Genomic DNA, 22,260 nt, shown 5'->3' on the forward strand with positions numbered 1-22,260 from the left:
GAATTCTTTCTCCTTTTTGCATATGATCGAGTACCGAGACAAAATGAATGACAGAAAGATTGGCAACGTGATAAGAAGATTTCCAGATTTGAAGGACAAGCCAAAGTATGTTGTCCTGTTATTATTCATGTTGGTATGAGGCAAAAGTACCGACTACTTCCGGGTGAAAAATCCATCAAGCTGCAAATAATTCTATATTCTAGCCTGACGATCTTTCGAAAACTTTATAAAGCTTTACTTCTGCCAAGATAATATTATATTATGGATTGAAATACTTGAAATTAAAATATTCAAGTTTGATTTATAAATGTGCCATAGATGGGCCTATTTATTTTCTTTTTTTCTCTGACCTATAAAATGAATGAAATTTCTTTTGTTCAATTTTTCAAATCTTTACATGGATTATGTAAATATAGATGAGAATATATATCTGCATATACGTTTGTTGTTATGGGAGAATTCTGTATTTAAGCTATTAATAAAATAATCGTTGTTCTATAAATATTCAAAAATATTTATCTTCTTGCACACCATGTACGATATGATATGACAAGGAGCGATAATACTTTATGCGCAACTTTACGAATTCAACATATGAGATATTTTTCGTAGAAATTCAAGTATTTCGCTATGATGCATTCTCGTGCTGCAACATCTGCTTCAATCTTTCAAATCAGATCTCATTGAGAGTTTGACGTAATATGGTTTCGGCGATATGGTGAAGCCATCGTAAGCTTTCGTATCTGGTTTTCCGTATTCGTTTGAGATTTTCAAGTCAAAATAGTGTATAACATACGTGAAAAACAGGAACACGGAAGAACGCGCTAACGTCTCACCCAGACAGCGTCTTTTACCTGAAGTAAATACCAAAGAATCATTAATATTGTATCTGCTATTAGTGTAGTTTTATGATGTTGATATTAGTATACTATTTCGACTTGGAAAAAGTGCCATTAACATGATATTAACTCTGGTGATGTATATATATAAACAACCAATACGATAAAAATATAAATGTACAAGCAATTGAAAATCATACATTAAACTTCAAGCGATAAATTTATAAATGTTAAAACCATTTTAATTGACTAGAGCAACACGGGCGGAAGTAAGCAATCTCGCATCGAGATTAAGATTTAGAAACGGCCAATTAGCATCGCGAAAAAAACGGCAACAATTAAACCTCTGACATGTCTTTTTATATAAATATATATATAGAAAAGTGGATAAAAAATTATACATATATATACGATACGTATAATTATTTCTTTTTAATTTATGACTTATTTGCTAGTATGTTTATATTTTTGTTATGTATGTACTCCTTTCCCATTAATAATAAAAAGATAATTGAAAAATTCATCGTAACAAGAATCTTAATACATGCGTTATTACATATGATATGCATGTAATCGGATCAATTATTTTTGTTTTTCAAATCGGTAAAATTTCATAATACATGTGCAACGATAGCAATATTACGACGATGTAATTTTACATTGCGTTAGATTTACCTAAGCCAAAAGGTATGCTAGCGTTATTCTGACGAAATTTTCCTTCTTCGTCTAGAAATCGTTGTGGAAGAAATTCATTCGGTTTATCCCAATGCATCTCGTCGTAGTGAACGCTATGAAAGTCAAACAGAACTATCGTATCCTGTAAGACAAAACAACTACTTGTTAGTTTACGTATATAATGGTAAATGTATAGAATGGTTTATGATTAAGAAATGCAACATCACCTTAGGTATATTATATCCGTTTAGAATAACATCTTTCATGGCCCTGTGAGGTATACCGAGTGGAGCCAAAATGAAATATCTATGTATCTGCATTTATATATTACACATAATTAAAAAATTACTAATATATATATAATTAAAAGTACATAATTATTTAGGTTATCGTAAAATATTCTAAATATTCTAAACATGGAGAAATGATAAATTTTCTTTAAAAAATGGATCTCTAAATCTTCATTGTTCTCTTTTGCTTTTATAAATTTAAGGTAACGCTGATTTAAAGATCAATAAAATTGTAATATTAAACGAGAAACCGCGTGCGCGAATATACAAGCTTATACATTTTTATGAAAGATAGAAAAATGATCACAGATTGTGTCCAATTAGATACTAATCGGAGCATTAAATCTCTCATTATTTGTAATTTAAATTCGTTATATACTTTGGCTAAGAACGCTTCCGTCATTTAAAGATTAATAAAATTGTAATATTAAACGAGAAACCGCGTGCGCGAATATAATAGCTTATAAATTTTTATAGAAAATAGAAAAATGATCGCAGATTGTGTCCAATTAGATACTAATCGGAGCATTAAATCTCTTATTATTTGTAATTTAAATTTGTTATATACTTCGGCTAAGAACGCTTCCGCCATTGGTAAACGCGGCAAGTCTTCCTCGGTGGGAGCTCTCGATCTACCAACGACACTGTCCAATTCCGATTGAAGCAACTTCAACCAAGTTGGGGACAGCGACAGAAAAAGAAACGTGGTCGCTAGAGTATCAGTGGTAGTTTTTGATCCAGCCATGAAAAGATCAAGACACAACACCAATAAACTTTCACCTGCAATGCGTACGTGCCAGTATTTCATATCGGGTTTTATTAGCATGCTATGCACTTCGATATATGTCTGCTTTTCGTCACTCGGTACAAAACTTACTTAATCTACAATAGCGCATTGGTATTGTACTTGGTACAGCCGGTGTCGTGTATACTGTACCATTCCCTAGATCGGAAATTTCTCTTGATCGGAAATTACGCGATTTTTAGACTTATATTTAATTTTTTTATAGTTATAATTACATTATAACTATTATATCGTTATAATTAGAGTTACTTACTCATGCGATTTTCAATCTTATGCGTTGTACATAAGGCTGGAAATCATGTAATTTTTCGTTTAATGAATGGTACAGAACATATGACGCCGACTCCACTTTCAACATTTTTTATGCGAATATATTCCTTTCATATCTCTCCTTTAGCGTTTGAATTTCAAATCGGTCTATTTGAACGAGAATTTCTAAGCGTGCTCGATTTTGAGTAGACATTTATTACGTTCCGTTATGTATCGCAAGTATGTACAACAACTATCGGATAGTAATACTCTTGATTTTTTTAGGGTAGACCGATTTCAACGTCAATTATTACGCCAAATACTCACGATCAAAATTAAAGTTTTCATTCCCGTCTGCATCAGTTCTCAAAAGGAATGCATCGATCAGATTGCCAGGCTGATTATTAGATAGCTCTCTCTCGTGTACCTCGATTTCCTCATCCAGAAACCTCCATAATTTTTTGAGGATCCTCATCAGATCGTTGTATCCCGATAATTCTGGCATCACGAAACGTAAGAAAGGCATTTGAGAAACTATTCCACCCATGGTGTTGAATAATCTGTATGTTACATGAAATATATCATAATTCCGTTATCGCAATTACAAAATAACAATAGACAGTAATTATTACGAGACGTTTCATTTGCATATATGTTGCACATATAGTTGAATTGACACATTTGCTACGATAGTTTACTTTCCCACAGACTATATCGTATTCATTTTCATGTAATTGTGTAAAACGAGCTTGATTTATTTACAAAAATATAAAAAAAAAACATTATAGATGACTCATATATGTGACGTCGATTGTACATATATAACGAACGTACTAGGTAAAGTAGAAATTTTTGAATAATGATGAGTTTGAAGCGAAAAATTGGTGCGTCGCACATATGTAACGCTGGTAACTAACGTGTTAATATGTACCTCTGTATGTATAAGTATTATAATATACATTTCTAAATAGTGAGGCCGGTTTTTTCTGAGAACAATTCAACACGTACCAAATAGATAATATTGTAGTAAATAAGTATATACACATATACGCAACACTAATTATACCAATTATTACTTACCTGAAAGCTTCGTGAACAGTTGTGAGCACTTGTTGCAATTTTTCATCGTCATACTCGAATCTATGTCCAGCAAACATGGACCAGAGAGAATTTAGTACTGCTACATCAAATACATGATTCATTTGCACTGCGCCGCGTTGGCTCATTTGTCGCAGGTAATTAACGAGATTTTCAGCTTCGAGAGTCAATTGTTGCTTCATGATTAACTGACCTACGCCGAACGTGCGAAGATGTCGCATCGTAAATCGTCGACATTGCGACCACGCGGCCCCGTCGGTGAACACGACACCTGTGTTGAGCAGCACCCGATATCAAATATTCCTCGATGTAGTAATCGATATCACAACCTCAGAGTACATTTTATCACGATTTATGACTTATCACTTAAGCCGATTAGGACTCACCCTTTCTCTTCCCGAACGACCGTACTCGGAAGAAAAAGCCGTCCGGTCGACCGTTAAATTCATCTTTAAGAAGAGCTTGCTTTACTAGATCGTGTGTTGAAATTACCACTATCTTCTGCTTCCCAAGCTTCAGTCCCAATATCGGCCCGTATGTGCGTGACAACTTTTGGAAAACCAAGTAATTGTATCGATGCTTAGTATACAACCACCGATATATTGGAAAACATCCCAACAATGGCAACCATATCGGACCTACGCAATTATGTTTTACATTGGTAATGCAGTTTTTTATACACTCGTCTTATACAGAGTATTTTATAATTCGCAAATTTAATTTCGACGATACTTTCCGTATCAATTCGAAGTTTTTCTCCGCGAGGAACGGATTAATATTTTGCTTATCACTGCACGTACCAGGCGGATAATTTTTCGGCTTGAGACAGTCGAAGATGTAGTAAAGGCAAATGATGATGGAAAAGAGACAGATTACCAGGTATATCATCTTTGAATAACGACACTCTAATACGTTTCGTCCCACAAACTCGTGTAATATATATGGTTGGCTATGTATTGGCGCGGTAACAGACACGAGTCTATGTATTTTACCCTATTATGCGGATACCGATCAGCGTGACACTCATGACCTCGGACAAAAATATTGTTTTGTATCCGAGCAACTTGGCTTTTGTTCGGATTCTAGCCACTGAGACCCGATCCGTCGATTTCTTTCTTGGCATTGTAATTCAACTGGAGAACGTCTTACAAGAGAATATATATTTAGTCAAGGGAACTTGAACATCGCCGAGCGAAAAATATTTGGCGACGTTTTGCCGCACACACGTACTATATATGCGTATGACGAAAAAAGAAAAGAACACGAGGAAAAATATGTTGTCTCGTTTCCAGCTGATTCATGTGTGTGGACTTGTCGAACGAAAGGAAACGTGAAACAAAAGTGAACATGATTCCTGTCCGGCCGTGTTGTATCAGAAAAATTGTCGTATCATGATTTCTCCGACCACGTTTTTTTTTTTCCTATAGCCAATCGCGACCGGAGAAAAATCCACTCTTCCGTAGTTGGCGCCAGTGAAATCTCGTCGTCACCGTCATCAATCGAGTGGAGTCTGCATCGCGCAATATGGTGCGGCCTACCGAGACGGACAGCACAGTGGTACGCATTAATTTATGCCGCTGTGTGGGTGCATGGATACTTTCTCCATGGTCGAGGTCTTCTACATGCTGGTCGCTTGCCTTCCATAACAGACTCCACTTTCACCAATTTCGCAGAGATACGTGTGCGTATTCGCATTGCATCATCTACGTCTAATAAGAGCGATGGGGCTTTGCTTCAAAATTAGGTGAGCATTCGGTCGTTCCCTTTTCAGTCGAAACGACTGCTCGTGAGAAGAGTTCTCGCTGTTGGAAAATAATTAATAAAATAAAAATAATTAATATAATAAATGTTAAGAAAATAAGGAGAAAAAGGCAGTGCGAAGCCATAAAAACTACATCTTTTACGTATGACGTTTGACATAAAAACTACATCTTTTACGTATGACGTTTGACATGTAGAACACATGAAGCGCTATATATTTTACTGTGCTACATTAACACACTACAGATGTAACATGAATGTAACGTGAAAAATATTTTAATGTTAAGATATGCTGTATAACACCAATGTTTAAACTAACGTAAATAACTAATTTTATGCATTCATAGTTGAGTTATATAATAGAGTTGAGACTTTTGATACACAATTGCATGATTTTCAGTCGCGTTAATGTTGCTTCATGTAAGTTAATTGAATTTTTATGTTATAATATCTAAGAAAATTGTGAAATAAAAGAATATAACGTTCCATCAGATTAAATAATCAAGTTAACCTTTTGTTGTAAAATTTGACTTTGACAAAAAAGAATAATTGCGAGTTCGTGCAAAGTAAAATTTGACGATGATAACATCGGATTATTTGGATGACGGTGATATTGACAATTATCTCGAAGGGAGTGATATCGGCGGGCATTTGGACGGTGGTGACCTCCGTAGGAAATGAAGTACTACGATGAAAGAATTAACAAAATATTCGTGAACTTTATTCGTAACGGCATTAGTTAACAATCAAGGGAAACAACAATAACGCGTATATAAAAAAAGAAAGGAAATGAAACAAACAGCAGGGAGCAAATACAGATTATGCCATGTCGTAAAGGTCGTACAGGTGGCACCCCGAAGAATAGGGAGCGCATCAGTCGAGTATACTTCGGGTAACTTAGTTTCACACGCGAACCTATCTTAATCTTAAAATGTAATATATACAGCGACTTATGTTACAGTAATCTCGCACGGAGACGTTTGTACAAGCATTTCGAAGGGTTACAGTGCGATTATGGTGCACGAAGATCTAGCTTTAGATCTTTCAGCGGGTAGGGAAGGTGAAGCTGGCTTGACCTCCGTTTTGATTAACTGGCGGCGGTACCAGATCCTGCGTGACTGTCGGCAGATTTGCCTTGAAGGACCTGTCCCACCTAACATTGTTGTCCTCCGCCTGACGTTGTTGCGTCTGCTGCTGCTTTTGCGGCTGTTGCTGCTGCTGTTGTTGCTGCTGCTGCTGTTGCTGCTCTGATTGCTCCGAATGCCTCTTCTGGAAGGCGACTTCCGGGCTGTAAGGCACTACCTGCGTGTTCTGAACTTGCGAATCTTTACGGTCCCAGTGATGATGATGATGGTCCTCGTTGGGGAACCATTCGGATATCCAGACCGGTTTCCAGATCTTCTTCCAGGCCGGCACCCAGATCTGCTTCCAAGCGGGCACCCAGATCTGCTTCCATGCTTCCTTCCAGGTGAGTTTCTTGTCGGGAATCCATTCTAGTTTCTTATCGGTCTTCCAAATTTGCTTCCAGGCCTCCTTCCATTCGAGCTTCTTGTCCGATACCCAGATAAGCTTCTTGGACGGCTTCCAGATCTGCTTCCACTCTTCCTTCCAGATCAGTTTCTTGTCGTCTATCCAGACTTGCTTCTTCGCCGGTTTCCAGATTTGCTTCCAGGCCTCCTTCCATTCGAGTTTCTTATCTGACACCCAGATCTGCTTCTTGGCCGGCTTCCAATATTTTTTCCATACAGGCTTCCAAATTAACTTTTTCTTCCAGAGATCATGGCTGGTGTACTGCCAACCGTGATGATCCGTGCCGTGATAGTGCTCGCCCGGTATACCAACCTTTATCCATTCAGGCACCCAGAGCTTCTTCCAAGCGGGTACTTGAATCTCCTTCCATGCCGGCACTTGTATCTCCTTCCAGACTGGCTTCCAAATTTTCTTCCACGCGGGCACTTGGATCTCTTTCCAGGCGGGTACCTTGATCGGTACCCAAACCGGCTTCCAGATCTTCTTCCAGGCCGGTACCTGTATCTCTTTCCACACCGGCACCTGAATCTGTTTCCACACGGGCTTCCAGATCTTCTTCCAAGCAGGAACCTGAATTTCCTTCCACACCGCCTTTTGAGTCGGCACCCAGATAGGCTTCCAAATTTTCTTCCACGCAGGCTTCCAGATCTGCTTCTGCGCCGGTTTCCAGATCTTTTTCCAGCCTGGCTTCCAGATCAGCTTCTTTTTCCAGTAACCTTCGTCATGATGGCCTCCGTGATGCGCGTCGATTCCGCCGCCGCCGCCGATGTCACCGCCGCCCAAATGTCCGCCGATGTCACCGCCGCCCAAATGTCCGCCGATATCACCTCCGCCATCATGACCGCCGATATCACCACCGCCGAAATCACCTCCGCCATCATGACCGCCGATATCACCACCGCCGAAATCACCTCCGCCATGATGACCGCCGATATCACCACCGCCGAAATCACCTCCGCCATGATGACCGCCGATATCACCACCGCCGAAGTGACCACCGCCGAAATCACCGCCGCCGAGATGACCTCCGATGTCACCACCGCCGGAAGTACCATAACCGCCGCCGTAATCACCTCCCCATCGCTTTTGCGCTGTTTTGTCGGATCTGCAACGGTCGGAATTTCTCATTCAGTTCTGTTCGCTGAGAATTTGATCCTGTTATCGAATATGTCGCGAATAATGCTGCAAGATAACGATCAATTGTCAAAGTGAGCCATCATACGTACGGAGTCTGCTGTTGTAATTGCTGCTGCAGCTGCGTTTGATCCACAGCCTTGCTCGCCACAAGAGCGGCTTGCAATAGCACCGCTAGTGCAGCCTGCGGACAATATAATGACACGGCAATAATAAAAACACGTTGACAAACGGGCCGCTGAAAGATCTCTCTCGTTTCACCTTCTTGTTTTATTTCATAAGTGTTAAACAATGCCGTCATACTGAAGTCGGAATAATATTGGAACGAAACCTGGACCAGGACTTGAACAATCTTATCAGTTAGCACAATGTTTGTAGCGTGGGTTATGATAAATTTTCGCAAATGTCACTCGTAAGATGCATTATGCCCAGGCGGCGAAAAATTCGACCCATTTGGGGTAAATAAGACCAATCCAAGCACACGAGATTTCCACGAATGCGTAAATCCAGACGTTCGCAAAGCCGTGCGGAGTGGAATTGAAAAATATGTATGAGTGCACGTAAAAATTAATACCCTCGTACCCGAGTCTTAACGAGAGGGAGGAGACAGAACAGAGAGAAAGTTAGCCAGGCTCCGTAGGCAATACCATGTACGGGTATTCAAGCCGTAATTTCACGAAATTAGAGGTCGATGAATCCGTAGATCCGTAGATCTTAATGCCCGCGCGTGAATACGTGTATTTACAAAACGATGACGCATAAACAAAGAACGCTGTATCGGAACGTATCATTATAAGTACGCGCGATAAATTTCTCTACGCTGCGACCGTAAAATAATTCGCAGTTTCAGTCAGAATGTAAATCATACACGAAAGGAGGATCCGCGTTTCTCGTGTCTCTAGAATTTTCGAGAATGACGTTCGCTTCGTTCGCGAAACCAAACGACTCGCACGAGTCTCCTTCGAGGGCGCGTTACGAATTTGGATCGCAAACTATGCGCACCGAATGGAAGAAATATCGACTGAACGACGACGACGGCAAGCTATCGTTAACGTTAATCGCGAATTCGCGAAGGCGAATTCTATCACGGGCGATAGAAGGAATGAAAAAAGTGATAACTGACCGCGCATCCCGGGCGAATCCTCATATCTGTCGCAATGCCGCCCGTTGGGCCGCGTACTCTTGTTCCCTGGGCGCAGGAAAACGTAGCTTACTTCGCCCAATCATTGGAACGCCGTAGTTATATAGGCGCGTGTCCTCCCCGAAGGCATCGCACCGCAGGAGCAGCGAGAAGCGGCATGTCCAAGGTGGTGGCGGCCTGATGGAGGTGGTCTCGCCAACCGAGGCCACCGGTGGAATCCGGGGGAATTCCGATGGTAGGAAGATGGTAACGAACGCCGCCGAGAGAGACCCGCCGGCGGATTAAAAAACTCTCCCCGGCACTCCCGGTTCCTCCCCCACTTCCGGCCTGGTCGAGGGGACCCACTGTCGTCACTGTCGTAGAGGTGAGGAGCCATCGTTCGGAGAAAGTGATCAAGAGCACGATCCGGTCGAGCGAACACTTCGACGGTGTTCGGTTATTCGCGAGCATGTGTTTCAACGGTGAAGTTCAAGCCCGGCAAGGTTATGTGACAAGGTTATGCCTGGCGCGCGCGCTCCAGGTTATATCGAACGAGAATACCGCGGAGAAAGGAAGAAACCGGCGAGACAGGGGGATTTTATTCGCCTGCACGATGTCTTTTTTTTTATTTCGAAGATCGCGCCTTGTATCCGGAAGGTATTAGCACACGAGGACGATGAGATCGACTTGTACATCAATGAGCGACCGTAGAACCTCTCACGAATCGAGGTTCCTTCGAGTAAATCCTGACTACTACCGCTTGCTCTTCTTTCAAATGTTTTCAGAACTGACCGTCTCCCAGATAGCAGAAGACATCATCGAGGACCATCCTGGATGTGCTCCGGGACGTCCTGGGGACAGCTACCGGTACATGCCGGACGTGTTCGGCTATGACTGTGGAACCGTTTTGCTCCGTCCGGGCTTTAAGTATACCAAGCTTAACTTTCGCTAAGATATTTCGCCTAATCTCCGTTACGTTCTTGGCTTTTAGCGAGATTGCAATTAGCGTCGCTTACGGAGGTTTCTAAACGCGCGATTACGTCGCTCGTCGAAGAGAGCCCGAAATGTCAGTTTCGTTTCGCATTACGATGCGCCCCGAGCGGAATCGCGAGACATTATCGACGCCTTCCGCATCCTCGAAGCTGCCCCACGGTAGACGCGTTAACACAGCGATGATGAATATCGCACGGACTATCAATCGCCGACTCGGGGAAGAGCGCGCGACCGCTATTTGCAATTTAAAAATGGATGCGGCAATGCACCTTCGTAATATGGCAAGAATTACGAGCGATCTTTAGAAGCCTCCGATAAATTTTTATTGCTTCCTTTCGCGCGCGCGGAGCTTAACGACCATACCGCGGTTTTCCTTTCGAGCGCTTAACCGGTGCTCGAAGGCGGACGGGAGAAAGCGCGCCGTGAAACAGTTCCTGCACGCGTAAGCGCGTTTTCCGCTTTTTATCGCGAGGAGGACAATAACGATGACGGCGGCAAATTAAATCCAATCGTCGTTCGCGAAATTGTCCGGCGATGATAGCGAAAGCGTCCGCGCCTTGCTCGCGCGTTCGCAAGAAAGCGGCGTATTCAAGTGATATCGGGGCAGCTCTGAAAAGGCGACGTTCGAAAAGTCCAAGTAGTCCACGGTTGCGCGTTTAAGAAGCGGTTAGCGATAGCCGCTAAACCGCGTTAAGTGAGGTTTTATCCGTTTAACACGTCGCACCTGGGACAGACGACGCTGGCTCACCGATGAAAGTGAATTCCCTCGTTCGAGTCGCTAGAGAGTCGCCCGCCGGTCTCTCTTTCTCTCTCTCTCGAGACGCTCGTCTCGCGCTCATGAAACTCGAGAGGGATACGCGTTTTCGCTATTCCGGTTCATAAATCACTCACGGTTAGCTTCGGGCCGACTGCTCCAGATTTTCACGCCGAGGCACGAAAGCAATCCGGACGTGTCGTTTCGTCTTGCGCTTAGGATATCTGTTTTTAGGCGCACGCCCACTCACTAATCATTGTCCGGTCGCACGTTGTACAATTTACATGGCCTGTACAAATAGATACCGGCGCGTATACACAGTGAGTCACGCACGTCGAACGGATTCTCCACGACGTCGTCGACGGGGAAAAATGGCGGAGAACGAATTTGGAAATTTATGCGCGCCCATGTAATGACACTTGGCCTCCTGCGACCTGTTACATCTTTCGATGTACCCGCGGAGAACGCGAGATTCCATTGTTTTGTTTTTTAAGATCGTAAATTTCGATCGTTGAAATGGATTTAAAATTATAGAGTAAAAAAGAATTCGAATGAGATAACACATGCGTATGAAGTGTCGGCGGTGCTTTCATCCGTGCTGTCACTTTAATCCTTTAGAATCTAGCGAAACGCGACGAGCGAGAGAGAGAGAGAGAGAGAGAAAGATGGAGTCGATAAAAAAAATAATGACATTGCGCAACCACATAGGAAACGGATCGACGCACTCGCCGTATAACTAACCCGAATATCGAGAGACGTTTCGAGAGCTCCGGATATCCCGAGGGCCGAGACATTTAGAAAGCAAAAGCACGCGTACGCGAGTATCAGCCGATATGTCGAACGGCTCCAGTGTAAACAAAACTTTTTTTACCGGTTCCAATTTTCTATTTGCACGCGGTCGCGCCTTAGAATTTTTCAAACATCGCTTATTCCGAAAACGAAGTCGTTTTACTGCCGTGGAAAGATGTGTCCCCAATGTGGGACAATGTATTCGTTGCGACACCGTCGACAGTTCGTTCAGCATAGTTACGCGATGTAGTATGAATTGAAAATCAGCGGCCAATTTGTAGGAAATACTCGTCGTAGAGATCGTACAATTTTCGTCGTCGTGCAGTTTCTCCCGTTGCGACACTTGCGAGTCAATTAAATCCAGGACCTGATCTCGGCCGGGACAAGTTTTCAAATACTTTACACGCCTAACAGGCTTCCTCTATTCCCGCGACTTTCCTACAGCCTGGGGTCATTACACTTCCTTTGCGAATTACGTCGGTCTTATTGGCCTACGCATGCATTTTAAACGCTCGATAACGATCTCCCGGTGAAGCGAGTTCACGGAAGAAAGTAAATTCTTCGCGAGACGGCGGAACGACGGCGAACAATCTGTTGTTTTGTGAATAGAAAAAACTGAGTGCGGAGTTTTCAATATAGAAGCGCAGTTTTTAATTTAGAGAGAAAATAAACCCGCTCGCCGAACTGTCGTCACGCGCGCGTACGCCGATACCGTTACGATTACAAAAGATTACAGTTGTGGGAGAAGAATTGTTTCGGTTAGCTTCTTTACGTGACGAGTAATACGATCTTATTCGAGAGTGAAAAGTCGCATTGCGACGACTTTGAAACCGCGAATGACGAGCATTCGTAATGTCGAGCATTCATAATGTCGTTGTAGGTTACGTTACCTATAAAAAGGCACGTTGATTACATAATCATCGCGCGCTCGTTATCAATTAATATGCCAGCGGCTCTATCAATTATCGATAGCGACAAGGCGTCGCCGGTTCGTCTCGTATACAAGTTTGAATTAATTCTCCTTTTCGCTTGCGAATAAGTCGAATGAATCAAATGATCCTGATATCAACGCAACTTTAAGATTTTTTTCGTGTATGTGTGTAGGATTGTGCGATTTTCGAAATTTCTTCAAATTCACTCTATATCACAAACTTCTTTGCTTATTAATATTCATTTGCGCGCGCGTGTGTGTGTGTGTGTGTGTGTGTGGATTTCACTTTGGCCTTTGTGTGTCCTTTTACATCTCTGAGAACTTTTACAGATCCACGTACATAATAGTTTCATCCAGGAAGAAATTTGCTTCGAAGGCGACGTTTCCCGCGCTTCACTAGGGTCATTGGGTTCAGCCAACTATCACGAGTTTCCGTTTTCCACATTGCGCATCTATCTCATACAATCTCTCTCTTCTCGTGCTTTAATCCGCAATATCGTGGTGAGACGCGTTGCGTCGTGTCACGACGAGAAAGTAGAGACGGGATGCGGCCGTAGAAATATTGCATTTCATTTTAATAACCAATACAAACGTAATGAATAGTATAATTTCCTTTTTTTTTACTTTCGGAGAAATTTTTCTTCGACAGGAGAAATATCGAGAGAGTCGCATATCTTTCTCGGTAAACTTCAAATAAAGATTTCACTAAAGTTCACTTGGAATTCTTTCATTTCGACAAGTAAGAAGACAATATTAATAATTGCTTTGATATTTATCGTCCTCAAAATTTGTGTAAGAATAAGAATGTGCATAAGGATTATTTCTGTCCGGAACGATAAATCTCTGATCAGGAATACATCTTGCGCAACAACTGAATTACTACTAAACAGAATTAAAGAAAAAGAAACAAACATTCGCTGTGTCGGTTGAAGAAGCGAAATATCTCGATCAGTCGTTAAAGACGAAGTGCACCTGTTACATACACGAAAGCTTTCATGCGGCCCCTATCTGATGAGACAGAGAAATGTACCGCAAGAACGGGTTTCTGACCCGCGATCGACCTTCCGCAGTACTTAACGGATGAGTAGAGAGTTACGAGCGCATCATTCGCTCGAGCGATGCATTCGGGACAAGCCTGATTCGAAAGTGAAATTTGTCCTAAGTCTGTGATCAACGATGCGCCCTGTCTAGGTGAAATCTGTACATGTATTCACTCCAAGCAATCCATAAAACATTGTCTTTCTGTACGGTTGCGGTACATCCGTCGATTATGGTCCGACCGAGGTACACGTAATACGTAATTGAACGAGAAGACGTTAGCCTGATGTCAAGTAAAAAATGAAAAATTACATTTAGGAGAAGATTTTGCTCGTAAGTGTGTGTATATGAGCGGGAAATGTTATCTAAGAAAAGTTAGCAAAAAGTAGAGAAATTCCTTGTGTATTTTTTAAACATTATGTCACTTCACGTGAGAGCTTATAAATTGAGCATATATTGATTTTTAATTCCAATTTCAAAGATCTCGAAAAAAAATAACTTACACGCACGCTTTTACATAGAAAACATATATTACTGTACGAAGCGATTGAACATAAAAATGAAAAATTTTATTTTTTATAGTGTTAGTCAATATATATAAACTAATATATCGTTTAAATCCACAAACTCACTCCTCTGTTATTTATAGAATCCTTCAAGCTTGAAATTCAAAGATCTGACGCTAATAATATAGAACGCTAATAATATAGAACACGTTCACTTGCATCTTTCTTGTATGAAGTTTTCTATAATATCGACATTTCTTATTTTTAGTCTCCTTTTTTTATTATTCTTACAAACTCTAAGTTTTTCACATATATAAAAAGAAGAATTCACTCTGAACAAACAAATGAATTTTCGAGTCTACACTTCTCTCGTGGATATCTATCGGAGCCCGGACGCGTCAAGGTTCAATCAAGGTTCAATTATCCCCGTCATTGTGAATTTCTATATACATAAAAAAAAGGTATTATGAACTAAAAAAAATCAATTATCGAAAGTATGATTGCCTTTCATCTTTTACACCTCCTTTTATTATTTCCTTCCCAAGACTCGCAGACACGAAGCAAAGAGATTGTATATTTTTAATGTCGTAGAAGACAGAATCTTGCTGTTTGACAAAAACAGACAATGTTTAAAGGAAAGAAAAACGTGACGCATTTGCATACATCCTAGCTACAATATATACTTTTGTCCGGCTCAGAAAATAGCACAATGTGCAAGTGGCATCGGTCGGATTTGTTATGGCCCATTCTGACGCCGATTGTACGACTGTTCTATCGCACGCACCGTGACCACGCGCGATATATACCCGCCTGCCTACTCGCTTGTCCGGCTCGCGGGAGTACTTTCACTCTTCGAGCGAATCTCATGGATCCGTTAACCGGAGCTTCTCTTCAAGCTTAAACCGCGGCATTATATGTTAATGGACCTTACCATCGGAAGAATTCGCTCGAGGCTTTTGGTGGCAGCTGCGGACGAAAGGCACGAAAGCGATCTTGTGTCTCGACAAGGAAGATGAAAAGGGAGACAAAGAGACAGGCGGAGCAGAGAAAATGAAAGAGAGAGAGAAAGAGAGAGAGAGATGCTGCAAGAATATTCGCAATTAAGATCATAAGTATAATGAGGAGGGCGAGAAAAGATAACCGCAAGAACCATAGATGTCTTCCCGCCCAATTTCGACACATTGTCTCATTGTATTTCTCCACATTTCTCCTACGTTATACTCGTCATTAGACGCTTGCACTTTCGCCTTAACTATTTGACAAGTGTGTCGTAAGTCCTTGTTCACTATCGAAATACGTTAGTAATGGGAGTCGGAGGTCGTAACAGGAATTTTTTCTCGCAAGCCAGATTTATATACGTGTGTATTTTGATGTTTGAATTTTGCATACGAATTCGCGTAGAATTTCATTCGATAAACGATCGTATAGGTACAAGGAAGAGATTATATGATTGTCTCTCTGAATGGAAAGTCTCCTCTTTTATCGTCCCTTGATACCTATTCGGTTTGTAAAGGTTCTTGTTGGATCATCATGGAACATTTACCGGTCGTACCACTTCCGGTCGGTGTCTCCCTTTCCACTTTGATTATAGTTTCTTTTTACGATCTTCTCTTATATATCGTCCCACACTTGTTGCGGCATGAACTTGGAGAAAGTAAAGGTCGTGAGTTCTCGCGACCCTGAGGACCCTGGGACAGGCTTACTCTCTTGATTCTCGTCTTATCCTTAGAAAGCATCATACTCCTCTCCTTTGCCGCATCACCTTTCCGTTTCGTTTTTACGCGGTGAATGGCGCAACTTTGTACAATGGCCGCCACACTTTTGTCTCTAACGTCAATTAATTGCTGTATAAAAATAATTGCAAAAACGCTTAGAGGAAATACAATCTGCAATCCTTCTAATTGGCTTTCCTTCTACTTGTTTATGTAAAACTTTTCATGTTATATATTAGAAATCATAAGTGGAAGGAATTGACATCGTTCTATTTAAAAATATAAAAAAAAAACTTCTCCCTATTCTTCTCTCTTTTTTCATCTTTATTATGCCGGATCAATAAATTCCCGGAATTAATTGCACTTTTGTGGCAATTTGATGAAAACATTTCCCTCGAATATATAATTAAATAACAAATATATAATTTAGGTACTTAGAAAGCTTCGAATTTTTAAGTTGCCCAAAGTCGCTAAAAGGTACTCGCATTTGTATCAGTTTCATCGATTCTCCTCACCTCCGAATGTCAATTGCTTTCGACATTGCGGACAACGAAAAACACAATTATTCGAAACGAACACGAAGAAAATCGATTTAACGCCATGGTTTACAAAGTAATATTTATTAACGTATCAAAAAATATTAACATGCACGCATCTCAATAATCAAACAATATATATACATTGAGGAGTTAAATTACGTACAATATGAATAATGTCCATCCCGTAGTTTTTTTATCTTTCTTTTGATAAATCAACGATAAATGTTTGATAACCCGATACGACAGATGTCGGGTTGTGGAAAATGCAAAGAAAATTTCATCGTGAAATTTAAGATTGGATTACTGGATTATTGAGCGTAAAGCGATTTTAAGATATTAAACGTTTCGTCTAACGTAAATGACATACAGACTGTAACACTATTCCTTCACAAGCATTATGGACAGTTTTCTAGTGACAACTTGTTTGATTTTGCCTTCTCTTGAAATACTATCTAGATAATATTCGCGCAGATAATATCGCTGTATCCGTCACGATGACATCTTGACGATGAAATATTCGGCCACTTTGAGCAATCCGAAGGAAAAGGTTCGTCAACCGTCGAAGGATACGCAACAATATAACGCAAACGCGCTGTCACCAGGATAATCGATTGAAAAATTCCCTCGCTCATTCCTCCGGTGCGTATCTCATCCGTCGCGATGCTTTCTAGCTGTTAACCATATGCCTTTCTCTCCTTCTAGCATACGTCTATCGGCTGGACTTTACTTCAAGACTTTCCTCCCCGGATGCGTGTCCATTTGTGGGCAATCAATTATCACAAATCTATAAGGTCCGAGCAACTTTCTTGATAGCTCACGCTTCTTGAATTCTTCGACAGAATTTTCCACCAGTCTCTCGGACCTTCGAGCGAGACGCGAAATGAACAAAGGAGGAAAATCGAAGTCGGCCGAGCGTGACCCTCGACGACGACGATCTTACTTGTAGCCGTGATGACCTTCATCGTGATGGGACTCAATGGGCACCCAAACTTTCTCCCAGACGGGCTTCCAGATCTTTTTCCAAGCCGGTACCTGCACGTCTTTCCAAACCGGAACCCACTTGCTCTTCCACTCGTCTTTCCACACCTGCTTCTTCTGCGTGACCCAGATCTGCTTCTTCTGGGGCACCCATACCTGCACCGATTCTTCCTTCCAGATCAATTTCTTGTCCGTCACCCAGACCTGCTTCTTCTCCGTCTTCCAGATTTGCTTCCATTCGGCTTTCCATTCTAATTTCTTCTCGCTCACCCAGATCTGTTTCTTCTCGGTTCTCCAGATCTTCTTCCATACCGGCTTCCAGATCAGTTTCTTCTTCCAGAGATCGTGACTGGTATATTGCCAGCCATGATGGTCCTTTCCCACGTATTGCTCACCGGGTATACCGATCTTAATCCATTCCGGTACCCAAATCTTCTTCCAGTCGGGCACCTGGATCTCCTTCCATATCGGCACCTGTATTTCTCTCCATACGGGTTTCCAGACCTTCTTCCAAGCCGGCACTTGGACCTCCTTCCAGATTGGTACTTGTATCTCTTTCCAAACGGGCTTTTGAACCTTTTTCCAGACTGGCACTTTAATCTCCTTCCAAGCAGGCACTTGAATGTCCTTCCAAACCGGCACCTGCACCTTCTTCCACTCTTGCTTCCAAATCAGCTTAGACTCTGTCTTCCAGATTTGCTTCCACTCGGGCTTCCATACCAGTTTCTTCTTCCACACGCCTTTCGGTTGATCATGCGCCGGAGGTCCGTATGATCCCGAAGGCGGCGCCCCGTAAGATCCGGAAGACGATCCGAAATCGCCGCCACTGCCGAAACCACTCGATCCGTGATGATCGCCGAGAGAACCGCCTCCGATAGATCCGTGATCGCCGCCGAAGGAACCGTGACCACTGTCGTAGGATCCTCCGCCGCCGCCACCTCCGAAATCATGAGATCCCGCGCCGTGACCACCGTAAGATCCGTGATCACCGCCACCGCCGCCGCCGCCACCTCCGAAATCGTGAGATCCCGCGCCGTGGCCGCCGTAAGATCCGTGACCATCGCCACCGCCGCCACCACCTCCGAAATCGTGAGATCCCGCGCCGTGGCCGCCGTAAGATCCGTGACCACCGCCACCGCCGCCGCCACCTCCGAAATCGTGAGATCCCACGCCGTGATCGGCGAAAGATCCGTGATGATCGCCACCGCCGCCGCCGCCACCTCCGAAATCGTGAGATCCCGCGCCGTGATCGCCGAAAGATCCGTGATGACCGCCACCACCGCCGCCGCCACCTCCGAAATCATGAGATCCCGCGCCGTGACCGCCGAAAGATCCGTGATCACCGCCTGATGGCACGCCATAACTAGTCGACGGTGGACCATAACTCTGTGAGGGTGCCCCATAAGACGAAGAGGGCCCGGCTGGTGCCCCGTAAGACGAAGAGGGCCCGGATGGTGCACCGTAGGACGACGAAGGCACGGATGGTGCACCGTAGGACGACGAAGGCACGGATGGTGCACCGTACGATGACGATGGCGCGCCGTAAGACGACGACGGGGGTGCAGGTGGTGCACCGTACGAGTCGGAGGGCGCACCGTAAGACTTGGATGGCGGACTGAAGGAGTCGGACGGTACTCCGTACGACGTCGACGGTGGTCCGTGACCGTTCAACGGCGGTCCATATTGCGAGCTTATGGGAGGCCTGCAATGTTTATTCCATTAGAATGGAATAGACTCGATCTTGCAAGAAGTTCGCCGACAAATTTCTTCGTTAACACAAAGAAGCTTATTTATTAATTTCATTTAATCATATACACGCTAGATTTACATTCAATTACATGCAGGTGCAGGATTATAGAATGTGATGAAATTTATTTTTATCACTTAGTCTAATTGTTATTAATTGTCATGTTATTAATTATCATTTAGTCTTACTATTAATTATGTTAATTAAAATTCATTTGTATAAGATGCACACGAGAATTTCTACATCTTGTCTGAGTTTTTTCCTTAAATACCGTATGCTAATAACTCATTATGTACTCACTCTCTCTTTGTTCTAATCGGGTCTCCAAGCGCAGAGATAACAAAGAGGCCGCACAATATTGTCTGAAAGAATCTTTTTAATTAGTTCCGTAAAGACCTCTATGCGAGAGATTCGCATTTACATTGTCTATTGTGACTGACGATGATAATGGCGATGACGATGTTTTAATAGAAATTCAGCAAGGGAGAGTCGGAAAGACGATAATATCGTGTTCTCCATCGTGAAAAGTAAAAGCCAAGTTAAAATCTAACAGCGAATGCAAACCAATGTAACACTGACAACAAATAAACGATCGATTCGAGCAAGACGGTTTTTTGTGTTGGACTAACAATCTTGGAAAATATCAATTTATCAGGAATAACGAGCAAATATAGACGACGACCCGAAGCTAACGTTCGAAAAAGAAAACGAGAAGCGTTTCGATCGAATGATGACTCAGGGTCAAGTGTTAATCACCGCAACGTCCGCGTGTTCGTTATCTCGCGTTCATCTACGTGTAAGAACAGGGGTACGCTAATCATGCGATCGATGCTAAAGAGGGTACCGCCGCCTCCGCCGCATTAATCGTCCTCTCTCTCGAGCGTGTCGCGACCCCGTAATTATCGCATCCGCGTAATCAGCGGCCGTCAAAACTCTACCACGGCTTTTCCTCGCGCGAATCGTCCTCGTCATTGAGGGATGGTACTCGTGGATTTCTATATCGCTCGCGGGCTTTACGAGTGCATCTCTCAAAAATGAAAGTGTCCGCCGCCGCGTGTGAATACACGGCCGACGTAAACAAGCGTAAATTAGGTCGACGTGTCCCCACCGGCTCTTCTTGTCTCTTTACGTTCCCAGAAGGGGCCTCCGGGACCGTAAGGCCCGGACCCGGCGATTAACTCGTCGGGCTTTGCGAAAGTGGGTTCCCTTTCGAGAGATTCTTTCCTGTTTCTCTTCTTTCTCGCCGGATATTATCCTTAGGCGGTACGACACGGTCTAATCCCGCGGAGTTGGGAAACACGTTTCGGAGATCTCGGCGGATGGTCGTTCTCCAACTATTTGATCGCATCGATATCGGAATACATTCGAAAACATACCGTGGACTGATCGCGTTACCTTCCAATTATGAATTCTTAAATCGGCCTTTTGGACTAATCGGCTGTATCTTCCGAACGAAAACGTCCGGGAGATTGAGATAGTTATCTCGAGATACTAGCGATTGCAAATAACGGACTTGCGGGCTATCGAGTATGAAGGACGTGAGAAGAATGATTTGTTTGGCGAGGAAACATATGTTCCTCATTGATTCTGATGGTCTTCGAATATGTTCGGTGAAGCAATTAAAAATAAGAAATATCTAATTTTCTGAATGTGCTTTCTCTCTCTCTCTCTCTCTCTCGTATGTTTACGGAGGTTGAGACAATTTTTCGAAGGTAATTCGATGAAATTGACTTTAAAACGAGGTGGACTTTCATATGTTTTCTCGTAAAGATCGTTTGTTTAAATGTCGAGGTGGAGAGATCGCGTGGAAACGGAGCATTCTAGACAGACGTGTCTGGAATCCTAGAAAGAGACTTTGACTTTGCCACTTGGGAATTCGCGTCGCGTCGCATCATAGCATTCCCATTGAATCCCATGTACGATAGTCGATACCGATATATTTTCGCGCGGTACTTCCAGCACAGCTCCCGTTTGCAAAACTTTCCATTCCGCGCGAGTGAAAAGTGACAAGAATACCCGCTTATAGCAATTGCCGTTGGGAAATGGCAGCAATTTACCGCCTCGTCTACAACCACTCGCCGGTTATGACGCAGCGCTACTGTTTCGTTCTTTAAGGTCATAGTATCGGTTGTGCCGGTACTTTTCTCGCGTCGGGATGAAAACGAAAGGCGAACATGATGTTAAGAATAAGTACCGCTTCCGAGAAACGAAAAATATGTCTCACGGTGTGTGACCGACAATTAATCGATCGTATTGAAAATGCCAATTTTTGCGCTCAAAACAATGTGATACGAGGAACAGTTGCATTTACATGAAATCACTCATTTATTCAATTGTTCGAAAATATAAGCGCGTCTCCAAAAATAACGTGCCCAAGCGTTTGATTCAAGATATTTAACAGGTGTTACTACGTGTTGATGTTTTCGAACGTTTAATCACACTATGTAAATCTATGTATGCACAGGATTATTGAAGCGATCCGCGACCGGAAGAAGTTGGAATCGAAAGGATAACGCGCACAGGATGTGTCACTGTACCGCGCGACATGTCCGGTCGAAATACATATCAAAAACCGTTGTTATATATATGTATATATATAACAACGATTTTTCCTATATACGTAATTCTTATACCGACGAACCCCTGTCACTTTCCGTCTTAAGAAAAAGCTCACATGTATCACGACGCGCACTGACCGAAAGCACACGGACCGAAAAGCTAATGATAGACAAAAGCACGATGATAATGAACACTGACCAGAATGAACCGCAT

The 22,260-nt window shown here is 42.7% G+C and overlaps 3 protein-coding genes across 4 annotated transcripts; all 3 read right to left on the reverse strand.

The window, feature by feature from the left end:
* Positions 1 to 341: 341 nt before the first annotated feature.
* LOC106745424 (methyl farnesoate epoxidase-like) lies at positions 342 to 4,850 on the reverse strand. 2 transcript variants are annotated; one of them, XM_014621024.1, is made up of 8 exons: positions 4,757 to 4,850; positions 4,343 to 4,594; positions 3,939 to 4,227; positions 3,186 to 3,418; positions 2,373 to 2,515; positions 1,742 to 1,828; positions 1,515 to 1,656; positions 342 to 854 (listed from the first exon to the last, which is right to left on the reverse strand). In XM_014621024.1, exons 1-8 carry the CDS (start codon positions 4,842 to 4,844, stop codon positions 661 to 663), a joined length of 1,428 nt encoding a protein of 475 aa, XP_014476510.1. In that variant the 5' UTR covers positions 4,845 to 4,850; the 3' UTR covers positions 342 to 660. The 2 variants fall into 2 exon arrangements, with proteins under 2 accessions (XP_014476510.1, XP_014476503.1); XM_014621017.1 differs by having other exon boundaries at positions 344 to 854; positions 2,373 to 2,584.
* Positions 4,851 to 6,761: 1,911 nt separating this feature from the next.
* On the reverse strand, positions 6,762 to 9,528 carry LOC106745408. The gene is made up of 3 exons (XM_014620991.1): positions 9,505 to 9,528; positions 8,474 to 8,565; positions 6,762 to 8,352 (listed from the first exon to the last, which is right to left on the reverse strand). The coding sequence occupies exons 1-3, from the start codon at positions 9,526 to 9,528 to the stop codon at positions 6,762 to 6,764; spliced, it is 1,707 nt and encodes a 568-aa protein (XP_014476477.1).
* A 7,559-nt stretch (positions 9,529 to 17,087) lies between these two features.
* LOC106746373 (translation initiation factor IF-2-like) lies at positions 17,088 to 22,260 on the reverse strand. The gene is made up of 5 exons (XM_014622938.1): positions 22,246 to 22,260; positions 19,789 to 19,850; positions 19,162 to 19,443; positions 18,947 to 19,086; positions 17,088 to 18,889 (listed from the first exon to the last, which is right to left on the reverse strand). The coding sequence occupies exons 1-5, from the start codon at positions 22,258 to 22,260 to the stop codon at positions 17,700 to 17,702; spliced, it is 1,689 nt and encodes a 562-aa protein (XP_014478424.1). The 3' UTR covers positions 17,088 to 17,699.

This window comes from Dinoponera quadriceps, unplaced genomic scaffold, assembly GCF_001313825.1.
Source record: "Dinoponera quadriceps isolate SergipeBrazil2010 unplaced genomic scaffold, ASM131382v1 scaffold120, whole genome shotgun sequence".
Lineage (NCBI taxonomy): Eukaryota > Metazoa > Arthropoda > Insecta > Hymenoptera > Formicidae > Dinoponera > Dinoponera quadriceps.